General features: G+C 50.0%; 1 protein-coding gene across 1 annotated transcript in view; it reads right to left on the bottom strand.

The window, feature by feature from the left end:
• sptbn4b (spectrin, beta, non-erythrocytic 4b) overlaps positions 1-25000 on the bottom strand; it is a gene marked incomplete at both ends in the record, with an annotated part of 52645 nt that overhangs the window by 14858 nt on the left and 12787 nt on the right. The window contains 12 exons of the mRNA XM_084440027.1: positions 118-381; positions 10102-10248; positions 13366-13456; positions 15176-15378; positions 17881-18237; positions 19393-19551; positions 20671-20911; positions 22097-22234; positions 22735-23264; positions 23534-23874; positions 24474-24624; positions 24962-25000. The exon at positions 24962-25000 is cut by the window's right edge and continues 264 nt beyond it. Coding sequence (XP_084296153.1) covers positions 118-381; positions 10102-10248; positions 13366-13456; positions 15176-15378; positions 17881-18237; positions 19393-19551; positions 20671-20911; positions 22097-22234; positions 22735-23264; positions 23534-23874; positions 24474-24624; positions 24962-25000 — 2661 coding nt within the window. The remainder of the gene's footprint in view (positions 1-117; positions 382-10101; positions 10249-13365; positions 13457-15175; positions 15379-17880; positions 18238-19392; positions 19552-20670; positions 20912-22096; positions 22235-22734; positions 23265-23533; positions 23875-24473; positions 24625-24961) is intronic.

The raw sequence follows: 25000 nt of genomic DNA, 5'->3' as shown, positions 1-25000 counted from the left end.
ACCGTTGATGAAGGACATGACCTTTGCCAAACGGTCGATGATTGACTCGCCTATTAAATAGGTCAAATGAACAGCAATCGAATAAACAGACGCCTTCTGTTTTGCTTAAAGTGAGACCTGTAGTTTCTTGAGCTGCTTGTTGACGCTGGTCAGGTCCTGACCCGGGTCCACGTACACCAGCTGGCCCTCCAGCTGGCCCAGTCGGTGGTGCAGACTGGAGTAGCTCTGGACCAGCAGCTCGGCCCGGTTGGACTCGAACAGCTGGCGGGCCTTAGCCTGGGTGGTGCTCTCCAGGTCCTTCCAGCACTCGCGGATCTCGCCCAGTTTCCTCCGCACCACCGGGCTCAGCTCCGGCTTCTCCTGGATCAGCTGCTGGCCCTCCTGGAGGAGATGAGAGTCGGGAGGAGGGGAGGTACATGTAAGAGTGGGTAGAGATATAGGGGGGAGAGGGGAGAGAGACACCGAATGACGCCCCCCGGCGACTACTGTTGACTCCTTCCGCTTCCACCATCTCCCAGGACCTCAAATGGGAACTAAACGCCAGCTCCCTCGCCGAGAAGGCACAGCAGAGGAAAATACTTTTTAAGGCAGCTGAAGAAATTCCGACCGCCAAAGAAAACGATGGTACTCTTTTACGCCTCCGCCATCGAGTCCAGCCTCACCTCCTCCTTCACCATCTGGTACTCCGCCGCTACAGCCAAGGACAGGGACAGACTGCAGCGCTTCGCCCGAGCCGCCGAGATGGTGACCGGCTGCAACCTGCCCCTACCTCTTGGTCCAACCTGCCCCTCCCTCCTGGTCCAACCTGCCCCTCCCTCCTGGTCCAACCTGCCTCTCCCTCCTGGTCCAACCTGCTCCTCCCTCCTGGTCCAACCTGCCTCTCCCTCCTGGTCCAACCTGCCCCTCCCTCCTGGTCCAACCTGCCCCTCCCTCCAGGTCCTGCACAACTCCAAGGACCCCGAAGCAGGCCAGGGAGACTGCGACTGACCCCTCTCACCCGGCCATAATCACTTCGTGCCACTCCCCTCGGAGCAGGAGGCTGTGGTCCTTCACACCATGGAGGCAGCTTCTTCCCCACGGCCATCAGCCTTATCAACAAGGCCAATGCCCCCCCCCCTCCCCCCGTTGAGAGACACTGTTGATAGACACTTGCACATGACCACTGACAGTACTGAAGTGTGTAGGACGCACCACACTCACTTAACACGCCGCACACACCATACACACACACTCACATACACACACTCATATACTGTACACATTACACTCTGCACACTCACTGTATAACTACATTTTGTATATTGTTTTTTCTTAGCTTACCCTTTCTTTGCGCTAGCATTTTGTACTTTGCACTGTCCTATCTCGTCCCTGCACCCTGTCCAATGTTGTGTCCATGTTATGCACCACGACCGAAAGCAAATCCCTAGTGCATTGAAAAACTGCATGGCGTTAAAAAGAGAGAGAGAGAGAGAGAGAGAGGGGGGGAGAGAGAGAGAGAGAGAGAGACAGAGAGAGAGAGGGAGTGGAACATGAGACAGACGTGGGATGGAGAGAGTGGGGGAGAGAGTGATGTATGAGGGAGTGTGAGGGGAGGAGGAGAAGGAGAGGAGGATGAGAGGCAGGACGCAGCAGAGCGGGAGAGAGAAAAAAGACAGAAAGAAACGAACAAAACACCCCGAACCAAACAAAGCAGCTCAACATACGAGGAGCTGAGAGCTCTGTACCTCCAAGAGGCCGTGTTCTGCGCGGGGCCCCGAACCAGCTGTCTCTGACTGACTGCTCGGCGGCCTAGCTGGCACAGCTGCTCTAACTGGGTTACCAGGGCCCCTAGGGGCCCCCCCGGGGGTTTGAGCAGGGAGGTAGAGAGCAGGAGGGGGGGGCGGGGCTTGATAGCTGGGCTGCATCGGGATACTTAAAACCCACCACATTGTACATCTCTCCTTCTCTGCTCGCAATTGTGCCCCGGCCGTTGTTTCTGGACGCCACGGGTCCCCTAATCGCCTGACTTGGTATTCATGAGCTTGCGGGAACAGCCGGCCGGCCCTGCTATGACCAGAGGAGAGATTAGGCCCCTCCGCCCGGTTCAACTAACCCCCCTGATGTCCCGCTGTCGGCGCGCCTTTCGCTCCACCCCCCCCCCCCCCCCCCCCACCCTCCCCTCCAGCACTGCCCCCCTCCCTCGCACCTGCTCCTCCTCTCCCCCCCTCCATCTAATCCCTCCACCCCCATCACATGCAGAATAGAGACCCCCACGCCCACATCCCATTGTAATTCAGCCCCTGTAAGAGACAGAGTGTGTGTGTGTGTGTGTGTGTGTGTGTGTGTGTGTGTGTGTGTGTGTGTGTGTGTGTGTGTGTGTGTGTGTGTGTGTGTGTGCTTGTGTTAGACTAAAGGGAATCAGTGTGTGTCAGCAGTGCCCAAGGACGTGAATCCAGGCTAGTCGGAGCTCTCTCTCTACTTCACATCAATAACAATAATAACCCACCCAGCCTCCCCACGTCTGGACCAGGCCAGGCTCTGGACCAGGCCAGGCTCTAGACCAGGCCAGGCTCTAGACCAGGCCAGGCTCTAGACCAGGCCAGGCTCTGGACCAGGCCAGGCTCTAGACCAGGCCAGGCTCTGGACCAGGCCAGGCTCTAGACCAGGCCAGGCTCTAGACCAGGCCAGGCTCTGGACCAGGCCAGGCTCTAGACCAGGCCAGGCTCTGGACCAGGCCAGGCTCTAGACCAGGCCAGGCTCTAGACCAGGCCAGGCTCTAGACCAGGCCAGGCTCTGGACCGCCATCCTCCTCAATCACCTCTTCTTTTAGTTGAGGGGTAGAAAGCAGACGATGTAAAAATAACTATAACGATGATAAAAAATAATAGAACAGAGACGGAAATTGACTTTTGCAAGAGCAAGTTGGCTGGCCTGCGTATTGTAACCATTTGATTACATAACTTGAAAGGGAGAGAGTCAGAAGGGAGAGGCGCTGCTGATGGAATGATGTCAACAAGCAGAGCAGATGGCAGTGAGAGTGTCCATCGTGACGATGGTATCATACAACATCCAGCGTCTGTTATTGAGCTACAATTACCTCAAGTGTGGCCGCTGCTTCTGGCAGGCCATGTCAACTGAAGCTACTCTATCAATATTTGCAGCATGCCTACCCTGCCTGGCAGAATCACACACACACACACACTGCTACATTATTCAGACCAATGGTATATAGCATTACAGCTATGATCTGAGAACTTTTTTTATTTATTTGGGCCTTAGAGCTGTCCTGCCAGTTTAAGAAATGGCGCTGTGACAAGAGTTACATAAGACTGGATCTGAATCCGTCAGCTTCCCTCTCTTTGTCTCTCTCTCTCTTTCTCTGTGTGTGTGTGTCTGTCTCTATTCTGGCAGCCTCACCCTCTCTCCCTGCCCATTCCTGTCCCTCTCTCTCTCCCTGTCCTTCCTGTCCCTCTCTCTCTCCCTGTCCTTCCTGTCCCTCTCTCTCTCCCTGTCCTTCCTGTCCCTCTCTCTCTCCCTGTCCTTCCTGTCCCTCTCTCTCTCTTCCTGTCCCTCTCTCTCTCTTCTTGTCCCTCTCTCTCTCCCTGCCCATTCCTGAAACTCTCTCTCTCCCTGTCCTTCCTGTCCCTCTCTCTCTTCCTGTCCCTCTCTCTCTCCCTGTCCTTCCTGTCCCTCTCTCTCTCTTCCTGTCCCTCTCTCTCTCCCTGTCCTTCCTGTCCCTCTCTCTCTCCCTGCCTCAGACTCAACATCTCTCTCTCTCTCTATCTCCCTCTCTCTCTCTCTCAGTCACACACACACAGGCTGAGAGCTGCATGCAAGTCACCTTAGTGACTGTTCCCAGTGGTCTCTGATCAAACAGAGAGGGCTCTGCGCAACTCAGGGTGAGATTCTTGCTCTTAATGAGATAACGAGGCCAATTAATTATCTGAGAAAAGAGAGGGGGGAGGGGGCGGAGGAGGGGAAGTGGGAAACAGAGCCCCGCTGGGTTTAGAGACTAACTAACTGTACCACTGGGGGGGGTCCAGTGGTGGCCCTGTTTAAAACACAGCTCTGCATGTAACAGGAACAAGCGCCATATTAGGAGACAGGAAGTGGTTCTCTCCTGCCTTGCTCTCTATAGGCACTGAGGGAGGGAAAGGAGACAAGGCGAGGAGGCGAGACTACCGAGACGCACCCCTGCGTCCTTGACCCTACAGGTCTGACATCACTTCCTGTCAGGGGCGGTGGAGGAAGGGGGGGGCTCTTCCTGTCTCAAGGCTCAAGGGGAGATCCGCCTGTGCGCGGCGGCCTGAATGACCTTCACACATGAGCTACGCCAGGGGGGAGGAGACTGACTGTTGCCTGGCAACCCCCGCGAGCGCGGCCCCGTTCCCCCCTCTCTGCTTGGCGAGGAGGTCGCGCCTCCCTGGTAGGGTAACACGCACGCACACAACACACACACACACCTCGTGACAGACGCCGCTGACGCCGAACTGGAGGACGGCCAGCAACCAGCAGTGATTTACAGGCCGCACTAGGCCGCCTGGATACGATAGGAGTCGGCCGGGCGACCGGCTGCATTGAGGCGCCTACTGTGCTGCCCGCTGACATTCATGGTCTGAGGAGGAGGAGGAGCAGGTCCTGACCTTTATCTGTCCAGGGAATCACTGGGAGTTCCAGAGAGCTGTTTTATAACGGACGCTGGACCGAGAGGGCAGGACAGATACACATGGAGGCTGTGAATCTCTGCTACACTGAGTGGCGACTCAAGCCTTATGCTATTTGCCCTTTTCAAACCTATATTTAAACTCGTAGGGCAATTGAGGTTTCCCTCATTTCCAATGCCGACGAGCTCACAAGCAAACATAAACATCAACAAAACATAAGCAATTTACAACAATAATACAATTAAGATCTAAAACAGTGACACGTTGATGAACAAATGTCTAGAGCCATGGCTCTGAACTCCGTATCGGAGGGAAGCAGCTCTAGCTTCAATGTCTGTTGGAGAGAGTTCCAGGTATACGGAGCATTATAAGTGAATGCAGTCCGTCCAAGTTCTGTACGAGAACGAGGGACCTTAAAAACAAGAAGATCATTCGAGCGAGTCTGATGAGTGCCGACACTCCGAACCAGCAGAGATGACAGGTACAGTGGAAGTCTGGCAGCAATGCTTTTATTAATGAACATAAACCAGTGATAGTTACGCCTTGAAGACAGAGATGGCCAGCCAACTTTATCATAAAGAATGCAATGGTGTGTGTCATAACTATCGCCTGTAATAAATCTCAGAGCGGAATGGTAAACAGTGTCGAGGGGTTTCAATGTTGTCACAGAGGCATGTCTATAAATTGTGTCACAATAGTCCAATACTGACAAGAAGACAGCTTGAACAATTCTCTTCCTACAGAACATAGAGAAGCTGGAACGGTTTCTGTACAGGAAGCCAATTTTTTGTCTTAGTTTGCAAGCTAGAGTGTTGACATGAAACTTGAACGAGAGCTTATCATCCAGCCACAGACCGAGATATTTATATTCTGTGACTCTCTCAATAAGTGAACCATTAGCCGTTAGTAGTTGGAGCCTACCATAATCAATAGCTCGAGATTTAGAGAATTGCATGAACTTGGTTTTGCTAGGATTAAGGACAATTTGAGATTGGTGAGAGCTTCTTGGAGCATATTGAGAGATAGCTGTAGGTTCTTGAGGGCTTTCTGTACAGAATCTGCAACACTATAGACAACAGTGTCATCAGCATATACTGTAGATGAGCCTTACTACCACCTAAAGAGGAGACTATCATTAATATAAATGGTGAAGAGGACAGGGCCCAGCACCGATCCCTGAGGCACCCCCTTAGTCAAGGGCAGGAAGTCTGATTGAAAGCTACCTGACTTCACGCATTGTCATCTTCTGGACAAATAGTCCTGAAACCAGGCACAGGCACCCCCAGCTACACCTATGCAGGCTAGCCTCTAACAACAGGTGGTGATCGACTGTGTCAAAGGCTTTTGATAAGTCAACAAATAGGGCTGCACAATGTTTTTTGTTATCTAATGCTGATATTATATCATTCATAACAATGGTGGCAGCTGAAATTGTACTATGATTAGCTCTAAATCCAGATTGGTGTGTGCTTAAGACAGAGTAACTAGAAAGGAAATGTTTCAATTGGTTATTAGCTAGGGTCTCTAGAGCCTTAGCCAAACGAGGAAGTTTGGAAATAGGACGAAAGTTGTACAAGTTGTCCCTAGTACCCCCTTTGTGCAAGGGGATGATTCTTGCAGATTTTGGAATTTGGCTGATGAGATGGAGAGATTAAAAATATATGATGGTGGAACAATAATGAGCGGGGCGGCCAGTCTTATGAAAAATGAATCTAAATTATCTTCACCAGTAGAACAGTTAGGGTCTATTTGTTGAAGGACTTGTAAGATTTCAGTGGAAGTAAACTGCTGAAATGAGAAATGGGAGACATGATCCAGGGAGTGACTACAAACAGAAATGACATCCGAGGGAGAGGGCCCTGTGTACAATGACCTGCTTCAGCGAAGTGCTGGTTGAACGACTGACAAATATGCACCTGATCTAATATCTCACAGTTATTGACTATAATACGGGTGGGGAGGGAATTGGAGGATTTCTTTTTATTTATATTTACCACACTCCAAAATGTTGAGGGATTGGAGTATGCCATTGTGATTGTATCAAGAAAATAGTCTGTTTTAGCTTTTCTTACTGACTGATGCACCTATTCCTGATTTGTCTAAAGTTAAGCCAGTGCTGAGCTAAACCAGAGCGCCTGGCAAGAGACCAGGCTGAGTTCCTATCCATGAACAATTTAGATAGCTCTGGGCTAAACCGTGGTGAGACTCTATCCTTAATGTGAACTTTCCTAAATGGTGCATGGACATTTACAATGGCCTTTACGCTAGGCTGCTACACTGGACTTGATTGAATTGGACTAGACTAAATTAGACTAGACTAGACTAGACTAGACTAGACTAGACTAGACTAGACTAGACTGGACCGGACTGGACCAGACCAAGACTGAACGGGACTAGACTAGACTGGGCTGGACCAGACTGGCCTCGGCTAGACTAGACTGAATTTAACTGAACTGGACCGGACCTGACCAGACCAAGACTGAACTGGACTGGACTACACCGGAAGAGACTGGACCAGACCAGACTAGACTGGACTGGGCTGGACCACTCTATCCAGTGAACGGAGCTGCCCTGCCTAGGATGAAGGCCCCAGCGTGTTCTGGCTCTATTCAGCTCTAGCAGACGCAGCCAGGGGACACTATCACAGCCTGTTAGCTTTGTCTCAACCGCCAGGCAGAGAACACGGCTCTCTGAGAAGGAAGCCAGCAGGGTGAAGTTATGTTCCCCAGGACTGTCCTAACTCAAACCAACATGGTTATGATGTTATAGCACACATTGTTGTGATGTGTGATATAGAACGCTCACGCAGGGGGTCTGAGGGCTGTCTCAGCTGTAGGTACAGTAGGCTTCATTCCCAGAAGTGAACAGTAGTATATTCTTTGTATCGCTGTATAAGCTGGTCCTCTGATATACAGCCTGTATCCACGTGAGACCTGCAATTGCCCTCTGTGTGTGTGTGTGTGTGTGTGTGTGTGTGTGTTAGCCTGCAGTTGTGCTACGCCGGATTTATAGGGGATGTGTATGGGTACCATAATAGAGTAGACCTGGTCAGAGGTGGAAAACAGGGATATTACATTAATAGCACATGGAGAGAACAGGCACGCACACACACACACACACACACACACACAGTGGTCTGACGGGATAGGAGGCGCCTGTCTCAACACGTTACATTAGCTTTGCTTCCCCAGCATCAACGTCCAGGGCTGCCAACTGTGTGTTTGCGTCCAGGAGACTGCTGAGACCAGGAAGTCAATATAGTAGGAAATACATATGGATAATTACCATATTAGGTTAGAATCGTAACCCGGCCCATGTTGGAGACGACCATATTAGGTAAATCAGGTCCATCCACATTAGGATCACGCTGCCTATGGGTGTGGCTCAGAGCCCTTCATCTCTACAGTGAAGCTCTTTTTTTTCCAAGAACACCGTAACTCAGTCGGTCACCTGACCTTCATTCGATTTCGCGGATACAACAGCCACCACTTAGGCTCAGTCTCCATGACATCACTGCCCCAGCCCTAGCTCTCTCCCCCCAACAGACACTCGACGCTCAGACATCGCTAGCTCTCTCTCTCTTTCCCTCCCTGTAACCTAACCACGTCCCACATTCTCACGTCGCTCGGTGAAAATCGTTTTCACGCTCCACTACATGCTCTTCCATAGGTTCTAGAAGGAGGTATTGGACATACTGTAAGTAGATATAACTAGAAATGGTGTGTAGAGAACACAGACCTCTGCCCCTGAATGCATTTCGTGGCTCTGTGCATGCCAAAATGTAATGCGTTCTAAGTTAGACCATGCTACACCCTTCCACAGAGTTTTGTGAAAATCGCTCCATTGGTTTTTGTGTGATTCTGCTAACAGACAAACACATAAACGCATGCATGCATACACGGCACCGAAAACATTACCTCTGGCCCTGCGCTGTCGAGGTAATAAGCAGTTTCTAAGTCAGTGGGAGTAGCTGGCTGGAGCTGTTAGCTATCTGACTGATGGTACAGTTAGCCTCAATAGAGCTTAGCAGTTGACACTGCCCCTCTCCCTGGCTGGTCCCAGGAAACAACCATTAGACAACGACTGGTTTTCCCATCGGGCTTTTTTCAGTCACGGGCATTTTCACTGCAATACAACAGCCATAATATACACACCACTGTGTTTAAATCTAATTTAAAACTTCTTATTACCGGACTTTGAGCAAACAAAGTACGCTACCCAGCATCCCTTAATGGACTACGCTATCCAGCATCCCCTAATGCAGCGCCCGCTCTCGCACGTAGTAGCGCTCTCTGGAACACGGGCAACTGGGGTGCGACGTATCAGTACCACTTACGACTTCTCAAGCAAAATGTCGATGCCCACAGTATCTACGCTTTGCGAGAATGAAAGTAAAGTTGTCAGCAAAGGCAAAAATCAGTCTGAATCTGGCCATGCAGGGAGTGGAGGGTGTACAATAGCAGTGAGGCACAGCTGACGGGGAAGGGCGGGGCGAGTTGGAGAAAAAATCCAATTGTGAGTACCCCGGAAGTGTAGTATTTTGGCTTCTTTCTTCTTCTTTTTTTACACGCTCTTGTTGGTTATTTGTTGGACATACTTTCAAAAGTCCAATTTTATATAATTATTGTAAAATGTGATATATTGGATGGTTTGAATGTTAGCTGGGAAGTGCGACCGGCGTCCCAAACTGGGTGGGACTGCTCAGCTCTATGCTAAGCTCTATACAGGCCCAGGACACATAGCGTTTGACGTCGCTGGCGGAGTGTTCCAGAAATAGCTGCTTGAGATGATCCTAGAAACACACTATCAGCTTCCGATTTCTAATCAATAACAAACAACGTATCGCTCGCTTGAGAGCGGCATTGTACGCGCAGATGCAAAAACAAGTAGAGCCACCACACGGAAGCTGTCCCACGGGCAGCCGTGACCTAGCAGATCTGGGACAGAAATGCTGAGCGTAGCCTGGCGAACAGATGTACAAATGAACCTACGGACAAAAAAAAAGAGAACCTGCAAGCCAGCTGTAGTACACAAACCACTCACGGCGTCACCTGATACCACCCCTGTCCCAGACTCTGGGTTCAACCACAGACACGGAGCGGCCCGATGATTAATGTGACTCAGCCTTCTCCAACAATAGGCTGTACTTGAATCCTGCTACTGTATTCACTGTTATTGTACTGAGTCCAGCAGTAAAGTACAGCATTGTAAGGCTACACACTAAAACGTGAGTTTTAAGGTGTCGTTGAGGAAAGTGAAGGAGGAGAAGAAGATAATATCCACAGTTTTCCACGCCCTCACGGTGGTTTAACGGTACAACGCTTCGCCCTGAAAGGTCTTCGTACGGGTACAACGGCGTTTAAAGCTACCCCGGGCGGAGGTAGGCGGAGCAGGTCCTCAGATAGCGTGCGGGGCTGTACGGTGGACCGGCGGGGGGTAAGGTGCGGCGCTCACTCACCCTCTCGATCTTGTCGAGCCACTCCTTGTTCTGGGCCAGCTCGGCCATGAAGGCCTGGTGTTTCAGCCACTTCTTGTGCAGCTTCTGCGTCTCATCTCGGCTGCTGTCTCCGGCCATCAGCATCTTCTCTGACACCCAGTCTCCCAGCTGGTGGTCGGGGGGGGGGAGAGACAGGACACCAGGCAGGTTAGCGCAGGACAAACCAGACAGCTTCATTCAAGACGTTAAGCGCACACACACAGAGACACACACAGAGAATGCTATCACACTAGAACATAGGAAAAACACACACGCAAGACTAAACTCACAGAGACAGCATGTCAACATACGCTGGATATAGAGACTGAAATACGCCATATAGTCCTACTGTACCTACTGTAACTGTTAAGAACACACTGAAGCAGACACAGGTACAGTACGCATCATCACGTAAGAGAGTCAGGCGCACAGGTCTGTCAAAATATAGGCCGCACACAGATCCACCCGAGAAATGTTGTTGAGTGTGAAAATCGTCTCTTAATGAACGCAAACAGGACCCTGTAGAAAACGCAGTAGATCGGAGAACGACAAGGTCACCCGCATGCATATTTAATAACACACACCAGGCACATGTATGCACACAAACACACGTGTACCAACAAGCATGGCGACACAGAACACATCACCTACACGCATGCATGCACAGGCACACACACACACACACACACACACCTCAGCACTTGTAAACAGAATAATCTTTTTGGCACACAAGGCAAAAACCCGCACGGCACAAGCCAAACATACAGCAATAGCAGGAAAACACACTGTTCTTGTCCACATCATGTCAGCTGAACAGAATACTCCACATCAAATACCACCATCTCCCCCAATCTTTCCTTCCTTCCTTCCTACCACCCACATCCATCCATCCTCCTCCTCCTCCTACTCCTCCTCCTCATCTCTCCATCCTCTCCTACTTCCCCCGACTCCACGGAACGGCAAATCTGCCCCATTTACCGGCAGGCAGCGTCTTTAACGGGAACGGCCCAGAGGGTTGCGGCGGGCGCCCGTTAGCGTCCTCATCCTCTAGCGGCCCCGCCGTTCCCGGACGGCGGTTTTTAACGACGCCCGCTCTCCTCCGACTGAGACGGACGCTCCGGGAACCGACGGCGGCCGGGAGACGGCGGGGAAGGAAAACGCAAAACGCCGAAGAAACGCCAGCTAGGGGGGATGAGATGAGAGAACGAGGCTGCGCTCCTCTCTCCCTCTCTCTCCTTTGCTCTCTCTCTCTCTCTCTCTCTCTCTCTCTCTCCCTCTCTCCTTCCCTCTCTCTCTCTCTCCGCCACGCTCTGGCGCTGCTGCTGCCTCAGTGTTGCTGTGGAGCCTCTACGCTCAACCCAGAGAGAGAGAGAGAGAGAGAGAGAGAGAGGAGGAGGCGGATCAGTGACGAGAGAGAGAGAGAGAGAGCGGGAGGGAGGGATGGAGCGAGGTGGAGAGGGAGGGGGGGCGGGGGCGGGGGGGCAAGCCAGAGCAAAGGAGAGAAAAAAAATACTCCCCAAAACAATAAAATGGCAGGCAGCCCCCCGCCACCCCCCCCCCCCCCCTCCCTCTTCCGGAGAACGGGAGAGCAGGACCGAGGACGCCCGGGATTGAGAGAATTCACACACACACACACACACACACACACACGCCTCAGCCTCGCTGGTCACGGCTAGTGATGCTGGCGCGGAGGGAGGGGGGGGGGGGGGTGGACGGACGCGTGGATGGAGGGGAGGGACGGGACGGGACGGTGCGTGTTTGACAGCATTCGAAGGACGCCGACGACGAGCGAGGATCTCCGTATTGTCTTCTTCGTCTCCTCCCCCATCCCCCTCTCTCTCTCTCTCTCTCCCTCCCTCTGCAGCAGTGCCTATCCTCCCAGCCTGTCTCTGCTCTATCCAGCCCTCCTGATGCTGCCGCTGCGGAGCTCACACGGAGCAGGGGGGCGAGGGAGGGCGTGCGCGGAAAAAGAGAGGGGCTAACGGAGACGAGGGGGGGGGTGAGGTGTCCCCCCGCTTGAAATGACAGCGCTGAGATGAACTAAGAGGACGGAGAGAGAGAGAGAGAGAGAGAGAGAGAGAGAGAGAGAGAGACGGAGATATATATATATATATATATATAGAGAGAGAGAGAGAGAGAGAGAGAGAGAGAGAGAGAGGAGAGAGAGGGGGGACATGATTTATTTGTGGTTTGATAGATTTACCGTCCGGCTTGACCTTATGCCCTTTTTCTAAGGGATCTGGCCATCTCGATCTCTCTCTCTCTCTCGTTCTCTCTCTTTTTCTCTCTCTCTCTCTAATGCCCTGTATATTCTCCACCTTCCCCTCCTGTTCCCTCATCCTCCCAGTCGAGTCCCCTGACTCTGTCATAGTGACTGTGGAGGTCAGAGGAGGTCTTGGAGGGTTGTGGTGGGGGGGGGGTCTCAGCCTCATAGCCCCCCAGAGACACTAAATGAATTGGGCATATATGAGACTGTCGGGCAGGGGGCTCAGAGTCATGAATGGGCTGAGCTCATCAGAGAGTTTCTAGTCCAGTCCTATATGAGATCCATGCCTCTCCCCTGCCAAACCAGGGAATCGAACCAATGTCACAGTTAAACAACAAACTCTGGAGACGCCTGGAATGGCTGCTAAAGCAAGAGACTGTGTGTAAACATTATACTAATGTTCAATCAAGACGTGGCCAGTCAGCACAATGAAACAACAGGAGCAAGAGAGAATTTATGGCTATTGAATTCTCTCAAACTCCCACTCCCTCTAGAACCAGATTGTAATTGTATCCGTCGCTCTTTTCATATGCCTGCAATCCTCTCTCTCTCTCTCTCTCTCTCTCTCTCTCTCTCTATTCCTGTAGTAGTGTGTACATTTCTGACCAACTCCCTATCACATTCCAACAAACTGTCGCAGTGTCACAGTCTTACACTCGGCCACACACAGAGAAGGCTGCTCTCTCTCTCTCTTTCACAAAACAAACACACACACACACACACACACACACACACAGTCCGCTCACTGTGAATAAGTGATGAGGAGATATGGTGGTGAATAATTCAAGACAGTTGCAGAGCCTAAATAAAGCGGTGATCGGGGCAAGGCAGGGAAGCTACAGTAGTAGAACCTGGGAGGGCGGGGCTAATATAGGAGAGAGCTGGTCATGTGATAGCTTGGGGACTGAGCAAGGGTCCCCTTGACCCACAGACAAACTCCAACATGCCAATCAAAGTGTGTGAAGAGACGTCGTGACTACCTCGTGACAGTCCTGGAGGAACGTCTGCAGCTCCCACTGGTCGTTGAGTTTCTCCAGCCACTGCTGGGCCAGCTCACGGTTCTGGTTCCCTCTGAGAGAGAGACACACACACACACACACACACACACACACACAAACATGCACGCACACGCGCGCGCACACACGCACGCACGCACGCACACACACACACACACACACACACACACACACACACACAAACAAACATGCACGCACACGTGCGCGCACACACGCACGCACACACACAAACACACACACACACAAACAAACATGCACGCACATGCGCGCGCACGCACGCACGCATACACAAACACACACACACACAGTTACACCATGGCTATGTGTTTTTTTCTACACTATAACCTGTTTCTGTGGGAGTATTTCCTTAGGGTGTGTGTTTGGCTATGGGTAAGAGGACGAACCAAACTGATGAACCAAATGTTCTAGAGAAGATCAGTGAAAATGAATGGACCAGTTGTAAGAACAGCAGCCTCATCTGAATGAAGCCTCACCTAAAGATGTGGTCCTTGTGTTATTGTATTGTAGTCCCAAAGGAGAGGGAGAGTCCATATACGCCCCCCTAAACACAACGAACCCTCCCCCCCTAAACCTCACAACCCTTACCTTCAACCCCCACCCCGCTGAACCTCACCCTCTCAACCTCTATGTTCACCCGCACACACACCCCCGACCCCAGGCCCCGACACCCCCCCTCCTCAGCCATCATGGTGAATTACATGCTCTGGCCCTGGGCCGGCACCCAAAAACAATGGTGTTTTCACTGATCCTCTGGCTTTGTGAAACCGTGAAGCTGTCCAATACCACTTGTTACCAAGTTTATTAGTTGGTGGGGAAAATCCACACCGTGACATCCGTACTCTCTAGCTACTGCTGGGTTTGTTGTCTCAATCCTAGAATATATAAAAACACTGTCAAGTGTATCAAGCTCAACCTATGATTGATTAAACCATGATAAGATTACCTAAAGCTATTTTAACTAGCTAAAATAATACCTTCTACATTCTTTAAGCATCTGTAAGTTTTCTCCTTTTAACTCCACCCTGTCTCGTTTTAGCTTTTAAAATAATGTAACTTATGAAATGAAAGGAAATAATTAATTTCTGCATAGCCTGAGTAGGAATAAAACATAGAATAATTTAGCCAGCTTGCTAAAAGTAAACTATAGCTAGATAATGTACAGTAGCTAGATAATGTACAGTAGCTAGCTAACGTGGATGTGTTATTGAATTGTGTCTTGATTTACCTAATGTATAGCTAGCTGGCTAATGTTAGCTAACTGGATAGCTGGCCAGCGAGTGTTAACCCTAACCCTTCCTGGCAGACTAAAATCTTGGTGTTGTTAGAGAAAACATTGTTTAATCGGAATATCAGACGAACTCCAAGGTACTGTATACTCGAATCCAAGGGCTCCCTATCCCATGACATGAGTGTACACCACTTCTACTGATAACTGACTGACTGAAGAGAAGCAAAAGTAAAGAGTATCCAGGCCAGTGAAAGTGATGACATCATTTTAAAATGAAAAAACTGTAACTAAAATGAATTGTGATTTATTTTTAAGGAGAACTTGAAATGCCTGCATTCTTTTAACAATAGAGCGAGAGAAAAAAAAGAAAAAATGTTGATAGATGTACTGGGGTTGAGCTCTGGCTGATGACGTTTGGGAACCTATGTGCCAGGGCTGAGCCCCCGATAGCCCCGGACAAATGTAACCCCTGGACATAATGTAACTGTTAGCCAGTGTATATGTAGCTAGGTATAGAGCCTGTACCTGTTAGCGAGCGTGTCGACCCGTTCCTTGATGCGGTCGGAGTAGATGTTGCTCTGACTGATGAGGCTCTCCCCGGCCTCGATGACGGCCTTGATGCGGTGCAGGTTGAGCTCCATGGTGGTGGTGAAGTCCTTGTGCTTCTTTATGGCCGCCTCCACCGTCTCCACTGTGGTGGGAAGCTCTACGTGGGCTAGGGCTGACTCCTGGGGGGCAGGAGAGACAGGGGGAATGGGAATTAGTTATTAATGCGTAATAACAGTAGTATCAGTAACAATAACTGTATCAGGGCTATGGCTGACTCCTGGATAAGCAAGGAGAGGCAGGTATGGATATTGTGTAATAACACTGTAAATGACACTAGTAATAACTCTATGAACCAACTGCAACTCATGAATTGGGAGAGAGAGACGGTCCAATAGTGCCAGTGCCAATGTGTTTTTACATTCTATTATGTCTATAAATGTTTGTTTTTTGCCATTACTTTCTTAGAGAGAGAGAGAGAGAGAGAGAGAGAGAGAGCGAGAGAGAGAGGACACATTTACTCTTCTACTTCATGTGGATCTTTTTTTTTTGTTTATTTATTCATTTATTTATTTTACATGACCTTTGATACATTTGATTTTGTATTATTTTTGTTTATTGTCTCTTTATTGACCTATTTTATAACCATTTTACTTGTTTGTTTATGTATTTAATTATTTTACATGCCATTTGATTTTGTATTATTTTTGTTAATTGCATCTTTATTGACCTATTTTATGACCTATTTATCTATTAGTTTACTTAGTTGTTTTCTCATGTCATTGTTGAATTGTATTTTTCTCGACGCTTTGGCCATATTGTTCACCGGACATTCATGCCAATAAAGCATATTGAATTGAAATTGACTTGAGAGGAAATAAGAGAGAGAGAGAGAGAGAGAGAGAGAGAGAGAGAGAGAGAGAGAGATTGAGAGGACATGAAAGTGTTCATGTCTTTGACACTTATTGAAGAGAACATCCCCTGGCTTCTTGTTCTGCTTGTTCTGGGGCCCCCAGACACTAATGCAGAGTTGCGTCTGTTAGCAAACCTGAAGACAAAATGAACTAACACACACACACACACACACACACACACACACACATACACAGGCACATACATGTCTCGACAGCCATTCACACTGACATAACCCTGTAATGTAATGAACTACTCCTGTAGTCTGTGATCCAGAACGCAGAGCCACACAGCAACACTGTATAGATCCAGAACCTTCAGTACACAGATCATCAGATAGATGAGTTCCAATAGATCAGATTGAATGTGCTTAGCTGTGTTCAGATAGTTAGACGCTGCGCCCATCTGACCATATATATGGTAAGTACAGTGTAAACACTCCCACAGCCTACAAGCTGTGAGCACTGGCACACTCAGCAAGAGGGCCATGCTGCCAAGACTTTATACCCCTCTGTGTGTGTGTGTGTGTGTGTGTGTGTGTGTGTGTGTGTGTGTGTGCGTGTGTGTGTGTGTATGTGTGTGTGTGTGTGTGTGTGTGTGTGTGTGTGTGTGTGTGTGTGAAAGAGAGAGAGCAGGAAGTGATTATATAGAGTTACTAGTGATGCACTGCATGGTCAGTCAGTCTTGCTGTCATATATAATATCACATCTCATATGAATCATCCTGTACATAGAGACACCTGGGAACCCTGATCTAACCTTTCTCTCTCTTTCTCTGCCGTGTCTCGGGTTTTCCCTGTCAGCATACAGAAGCTGACCACACCCGGCCAGGGCTATAACACTCAGCTCTGTCCGAGGCTGGGCCTCTCTAGTCTAGGATAATGTCTCTCCCAGGTACCAAACACGACAGCTGCAGTATCTAATCAGATAGCTGAGGACAGCGCATCTCTCAGACAGTATGGAAGATACAGGACGGTATTTGCAGTAGACGCTACACGTGTTGAGAACGGACTGTTTGACTTGACATGCATACACAGAAATATACTGCTATATAGACAGCTACTCTGTAGTCATTTGTTTTCTGGTAAGCTGCAGTACTAGTTTGTAATTCAGGGCCCTGGTGGTTGAGGAAGACCTCAACCTGTTTGATACCTCTCAGCAGGGCTGAAAATTAACACCTGCCACCGGCCAAATGCAGGTAAAATTTCCAATTGGCGACTAGATTTCGGAAGGCTATCTGAAAAAAAAAATACTTGGCCAGTAGATTTTTTCATCTACAGTCCCCTTGGCAGGTGACTCACCGTGAGCCAAAAAGTTAATTTTCACCCCTGCCTCTCAGTCAGTAGAGATGTAACGGTATGAACATTTTGCATCATGATTATAGTGACCAAATTTTCACGGTTATCGGTATTATTGGGGTATTGTTAAAATATGCTGAAAATGTTCAGAAACTACTGATACAGACACTGAAATCATTTTACCAAGTTTTATATTGAAAACCCCAAATAAAAATAGCAGCACTATGCCCTTTTTTTTGCATAAACATTCAAATAATGTGTCTTGGGACTGTTGCTAACTTTGGTTGATGCAGGACAGTATTAACAGAGTTTTTCAAAGCACGGGAATCAAACACCTTCATAATGATAATTTTATCGCGATAATTTCAATCAAATTTTATTGCAGTTTACGATTATACCGGTTATCATTACATCCCCAGTCAGCGTGCTGAGCGAATCCAGCGTTGGAGCGCTACGGGGAGCGCGGGCGTCTGACCTGGTTGTTGAGGAAGGCCTCGGCCTGCTTGACGTCCCGGAGGAACAGGTGGAAGATGTGCGCCTGGACCAGCACCTCCCTCCGGCTCTCCCACATCTCCAGAAGCTTGTTCCAGCCCACGTCCAGCTTCTGGAGCCACTGCTGCAGCGCGGCGTAGGGTAGCGGCGCCTCCTCCGACTCCAGCAGCTCGTTGACCGCCTGCAGCCGCTCGTAGTCCTCCTCGTAGCGCCCGATCTCCTCCTTCAGCGCCGCGTGGCGGTTGATGAGGCGCTCCGCCTCCTCCAGGGCGTTGGGCAGCTCGTCGGACGCCGCCGCCGTCTGCGTCTGGACCAGCCACGTCAGGAAGGAGTCCAGGTCCTGGGGTGGAGAGGGGGGGGGGGCGGCGACGGTCACGTGATGTGATATATGACGCGTGTATGATGATCGGTTTGGCTGCATAGTGTGTGCCTATCTTTAATATGCATACGTTTATGGTGATGGGACTTGGGGGACTACTCCCATCCACTAACCACACCACACCTGTAATATTAATGATGAACTATCATGTGACCACCACACCTGTAATATTAATGATGAACTATCATGTGACCACCACACCTGTAATATTAATGATGAACTATCATGTGACCACCACACCTGTAATATTAATGATGAACTATCATGTGACCACCACACCTGTATTAATGATGAACTATCATGTGACCACCACAACACACCTGTATTATTAATGATGAACTATCATGTGACCACCACACCTGTATTATTAATGAACTATCATGTGACCACCACACCTATATTAATGATGAACTATCATGTGACCACCACACCTGTATTATTAATGAACTATCATGTGACCACCACACCTGAACTATCATGTGACCACCACACCTGTATTATTAATGAACTAACATGTGACCACCACACCTGTATTATTAATGATGAACTATCATATGACCACCACACCTGTATTATTAATGAACTAACATGTGACCACCACACCTGTATTATTAATGATGAACTATCATGTGACCACCACACCTGTATTATAAATGAACTATCATGTGACCACCACACCTGTATTATTAATGAACTATCATGTGACCACCACACCTGTATTATTAATGAACTATCATGTGACCACCACACCTATATTAATGATGAACTATCATGTGACCACACCTATATTAATGATGAACTACTGTATCATGTGACCACCACACCTGAACTATCATGTGACCACCACACCTGTATTATTAATGATGAACTATCATGTGACCACCACACCTGTATTATTAATGATGAACTATCATGTGACCACCACACCTGTATTATTAATGATGAACTATCATGTGACCACCACACCTGTATTATTAATGATGAACTATCATGTGACCACCACACCTGTATTATTAATGATGAACTATCATGTGACCACCACACCTGTATTATTAATGAACTATCATGTGACCACCACACCTGTATTATTAATGAACTATCATGTGACCACCACACCTGTATGAACTGCTGCAGCCGCCCAGCCACCATCAGCGAGTCCTCGCATCCCTGCAACGTCCGCTTCAGCTCCTCCCACTCCACGCTGACGCCCTCGAAGGGCACCAGCACGTCCAGGGCGCGCTCAGGGTGGGAGGTGGCCAGCTGCTCCGCCTCCTCCTGCAGCCAGACGGTGTTGGGGGGGGGGGGGGGGCATGCCAGTACTTTCATATCGAATCATTCACGTGTCATAAAACATCACAGTATACCATATTAGCCTATTACAGATGTAGAAGAAAAAAGGATTTGCCAAGGTTCGCACCAAAAGGTTCAGTCTGATTTATTAAGAAAACAATACGATTGCAAAAGGACCTCAGGATAAATCACAGAGTGGTTCATCCGAACAGAAGTGAAGTAGGCTTGTCTTGCGCAGCCTTATATGTGCTCAATACAAGGATGTGACGCTATCAGAGATTTGGTTGGCTAACCCATCTGTACACGTCATAATAAGGTGACGGATATCATCAACAGTGGTCGAGGGATACAGAGAAAGCGCGGTACACTTTGAATATAGACAATGGAACAATAGCCTAGGCCAAACGGGAAGTCTGAGGTGTGATCCTTCCTGTCATGGTGAGGACACCACGGCAGGGGTGTTTGTTATTACAAAGAAGAGAGGAAGACAGAGGTTCAGAGGTGTTTGGAATAGCAAGGCAGGGGACTGGATCAATAGGTTTTAAGCACAAAAGCTGAGATCTGAAAGGTTTTGAGGCCAGTTGTCTCTTAAAATTCCATGACAGAGATAAAGTATGTGAGCAAGAGCATGAGCAAATGTGATCCCTACTAGATGTGAAGGAGACATTTAAAGCCGTTTATTAGGTGCAGGTAAAAAGACTGACTGCAGTATCAGTGGAAACAAAATGCACCTCAGCTCACTTTTGCGTCCTGGCGTCATATCAAAGGAAGAACACCTTTGTGTACATACTGTATGATATTTTACATGTAGTTTTGTAATACATTAGCACAAATGTCTAAAAAACCTGTTTTCACTATGTCGTTGTGGGCTATTTTGTGTCGAATTTTGAGACAAAAAACGAACTCACAAGCTGACGCGCGGCGACGATACCCTGTTTACTCCCGACTAGATGTGCTAAGCGTTGCACTAGTAGCAGAACATTTTGGACTTGTATGCATTTGAACGAATAACATCACCACAACGTACTCTTGACAGTATGACACCGTCCTCTGGACGACGTCATAATGATCGCTGACCAGATCAGACCGCCAGCGCTTCCCTACCTGCAGGTGCATCAGTTTGGGCTCGAGCACGGCCAGCGCCCCCTCCATGGTGGAGAGGCGCCGCTGGAGCGCCAGGACGCCTCCCAGGTCGCTGCCCACGTACTGGGTGGCGTCGATGGCCTTGCGCTTGTCCTGGATCTGGGACTTGATCTCGGCGCTCTCCAGAAGGTAGTTCTGGAGGCGAAGGACCGAGTCCAGATGGTCCTTCTTCTGCTCCACCATCTCCACGATGCAGTTCCATCTGGGAGACGGGGAGGGGGGAGCGAGAGAGAGGGATGGGGGTCGGGTGAGGGGGTGAGGGGGTAGAGAAGGAATAGGGAGAGGAGGAAGGAGGGAGAGAAGGCAGAAGGGGGAAAGCAGATAAAGTAATGTATCAGTCCAGGGACATGGAATATAATGAAATAGCACAATGAACAGTTCTATTGAATTCTACTGTAATGCATTTTAGAAAGTGGATTCTATTATCAATGTGTCCGACTATTAACATCAAAAGTCAATTCTAACAATTCGTCCTATTAATGAAACGCTTCATTTGTCATCTCCGTAATTGGGTTGCTCTTCTGTTTTGCCTGGTCCGGAGACGGGCTGCGTCTGGTCAGCCTCCAGGCCTGATAAACATGGTTCTGATCCAGGAGACCCAGCAGGATCCATCTACACTCACTGATGCGTATCATCCTATGACATCACCCTAGAGCCCGAGGTGTGTGTGTGTGTGTGTGTGTGTGTACTGCTTCGACACCACTGACCAGAGTGACCTCATGTTGTTTCCAGCGCCCATCAAAGAAATAGTAGGTTAGGCCTGGCTCATCGCAGTACAATCGAGGCTATGTTTATATGTGGGAATCAGTCTTTAAACCAGGATAGAGGGAGAGGGGCCATTTTGGGCAGGTGGGACTTGCCCCGGGCATGGTAGTCGCCACAGATGGTCACCCTGAGACAGGCTGGCAGCGCCAGGGTCACGGGGAACCGGGCCATGGCGAGCACTGACAGACATCTCTGCCGGCCTATGAGCAGCCTGCCTGGGTCTGGGGCAGCCAATGATAAGGAATGGGTGACCAGGGACGGGGGGGGGAGGGGGGGGCGATGACATCAAGCTTGTTTCGGTTGGTAAACGACCAGGCCAAGTATGAGCACACCATGGACCCAGATTAGTCAAAATCCCAACCCCCAAACCACTGGTTTCTCTGTCACACGGCAAGATGAGAGAGATTTTGGCTGAATAGGACCAACTGAGTGCAAATTATTATTTTCTTTATGCACTTTCACTTCCTTGATCTTTCTAGTTGGATCATTCAACAAAACACAAATCATCTTCCCCATTTAGTAAATCGGTGGCGTTGTTGTGTATGCTGTTTAGTCATGTCGCCGATTTTAGAAGCCGTCGTTTTTTGGGCGATTTTTGAGGAGCAGAGGTGTTTTGCTGTACCTGCTGTTGAGGTGGTCCTGGCAGCCCCTGACCTCCGTGGAGCTGGGGTGACCTCCGTCTAGAAGCTGCTGCACGATCTCGTTCACGTCCAGGATCCTACCCATGAGGCTGTTCATCTCCTGGTCCAGACTCTCGAACCTGCAGGAGAAGAGACAGCACAGTGGTCAGAAAACAGGACCAGACCCGGACATTTAATTTGATCTAATAGAAACCTGCCTGTCTGTCTGTCTGCCTGCCTGCCTGTCTGTCTATCTGCCTGCCTGTCTGTCTGCCTGCATGTCTGTCTGTCTGCCTGTCTGTCTGTCCGTCTGTCTGTCTGTCTGTCTGTCTGCCTGTCTGTCTGTCTGTCTGTCTGTCTGTCTGTCTGTCTGTCTGCCTGTCTGTCTGTCTGTCTGCCTGCCTGTCTGTCTGTCTGTCTGTCTGTCTGTCTGTCTGTCTGTCTGCCTGTCTGTCTGCCTGTCTGTCTGCCTGTCTGTCTGTCTGTCTGTCTGTCTGCCTGCCTGCCTGTGTCTGTCTGCCTGCCTGCCTGCCTGCCTGCCTGCCTGTCTGTCTGTCTGTCTGTCTGTCTGTCTGTCTGCCTGCCTGCCTGTCTGCCTGTCTGTCTGCCTGTCTGCCTGTCGTAGCGCGTGTCATCGTACCTGTGGGTGACCACCTCCACGTCCTCCAGCCTCTCCGGGACGTCCATCTGGTTGAGCCACTGCTCCTTCTCGTCGATCCACACCTCGCAGGCGTTGACCTCGCTGAACATGCGGTAGACGGCCAGCGCGTCGTGCAGCCACTGCTGCCGCAGCACCGCCACGTCCGCCACCTCGGCGTACAGCTGCTCCGCCTCCGCCATGCGCGCCTGCGCCTCGTCCAGCTCGCGGTACGGCGGCGGCAGCGCCACCATGTGCTTCCTCAGCGCCACGACGTGCAGGCGGTGCTTGTCGACGGCCTCGCGCACGCCGCGGTGCTTCTTGAGCAGCGACTGGGTGGAGTACTCGTCGTGGCCGAAGTCCTCGCTGGACACCAGGCGGTAGGCGTCCTGCAGCCACGCCAGCAGGTCGTCCGTCTCCGCGGTGAACTGGAAGAAGTTGAGCGCCTCCTGCAGGTGGCTGAGGCGCTGCGCCGCCTGGTCCTCCAACCGCTTCCACTCCCCCTTCACCTCCATGATCCTCTCCTGGATGCCCTGGGGTCGGAGTTCAGCCCGATATATAAAGATATTCGTATTGATATATCGCAGTATGCAATATTATCGTGTGTAGCAAAGATTTTGTGTACATTGACTGTTGTCTGCTAACATATATCATATATCACCACTGGGGGTGCTCACCCTCACACTTCTTTTGTTGTTGTTCTGCACATACAGTAAAGCACTGCAATATTGTGACATACTCCTAAAAATATCATAACAATATGCTCTAAAATTCCATGGCAGGCGATGGGCCCCGACCCTACCTGCGTGCCGAAGCTCTTCTCGGTCAGGATCTGCTTGCCTCTCTTCATGGTGTTCTGGAGGAGGGAGCGTCGCGCCAGCAGCTCGCCGGCCAGGGACTTGTGCTTCTGGAGCAGCCGCAGGACGGAGCTCAGGTCCTTGCCGCAGGTCTGCGAGCCCAGGATGGAGCTCTTCTCCCGGATCCACGCCTCCGACTCCTCCACCTCCTGGAAGAAGGCCCAGAGCTGCCGAGACTCCTCCAGCTCCTCGCGCCGCCTGGACGCCAGCTGCTTCAGCTCCTCCAGGCAGGTGGAGACGTGGCTGACGCGGTTGCAGATCACCTGGGGGTCACATGGCTGGTAGCCTGGGGGGGCGGGGGGATGGGGGTGGGGGATGGGGCCAGGACAGAAGAAGCCAAAGCCACACAGAGAAAGGATGGTCAGAATGCTTGTCGGGATAAAGGATCATGTTTATGGTGACGCGTAGATTCCTACTAAATAAGACAACACAGTCTTTACCTGACATTAAACCATGTATATAAAATGTAAATAGAACACGTCTGTGTGGTATTGTTTGAAAGAACTACGTATGAAGCTACTTTATGGTAAATATTTTAATATCTTCTAAGCAGAGTTGCTTGTGAGAAATCAGCTTGCCCTCTTGTGGGTCTGTCTGGAAGTACTGGGATAATTTTCACCTGGTGAAACCACCTTCACACAGTACTACGTCATAGCTCCACGATTTAACGCAGCGCAACAGAGTTGCTTATTTGTTTGCGATTAATTCCCAACGTGTGCAGATCCAGCGGTAACATCAAATTGTGTAATATGAGCCAAAAAACGTTGTCTGTGTCCTCCTTTCCGTAATGTATTCCCGCTGATTTGCGTCTAAAAACAATATTTCAGCTGAGAGACGCTCGCGTATCCGGCGGCGACATCTACTAGTGTTGGTCAGGCGCCTCACCCTCGATGGTGCTGAATTTGAGCGCGGCGGCGTTGAGCGTCTGGACCCTCTCGGCCTGCACGCTGATATCAGCCTCCTGCAGGCTGTGCTTCTGCAGCAGGTCATCCACCTCCAGAAGGTGCTTCCCAAAGTCCTTAGATAACAGCTGCACCTGCGGGGGGGTGGGGGGAGTGCCGGGGGGGTGAGGGGGGGGGGGGGTAGAGATGAGGATAGATGAGAGGGAGAGGGTGGGGGGGGGGGGGGGGGTTGTGAAGTCTCCCCTCACGGTACCTGAGATCTTCTCAGATGTATGTGTTCAGTGTACTCCGATCATCGCTCTTTTATCCGTGTGTGGAGATGTGTGGATTCGGGTGCACAGCTGCAGGTCTCGGGTACGGCGGGTAGGTAGGTACGCCCCTGCTATGATTCTAGATGACTCTAAGTCTTACGTGGATGAAATATCGGGTTCGCGACGCCCTTCTATTATGGGATGGCCACGCGTCGTTTACCTGTGTGTCCTCCATCCAGTCGATCATGTATACCATCTC

The sequence above is a fragment of the Borostomias antarcticus genome (assembly GCF_949987555.1).
Source record: "Borostomias antarcticus genome assembly, chromosome: 1".
Lineage (NCBI taxonomy): Eukaryota > Metazoa > Chordata > Actinopteri > Stomiiformes > Stomiidae > Borostomias > Borostomias antarcticus.
This window is presented reverse-complemented; position numbering and strand designations above follow the sequence as displayed.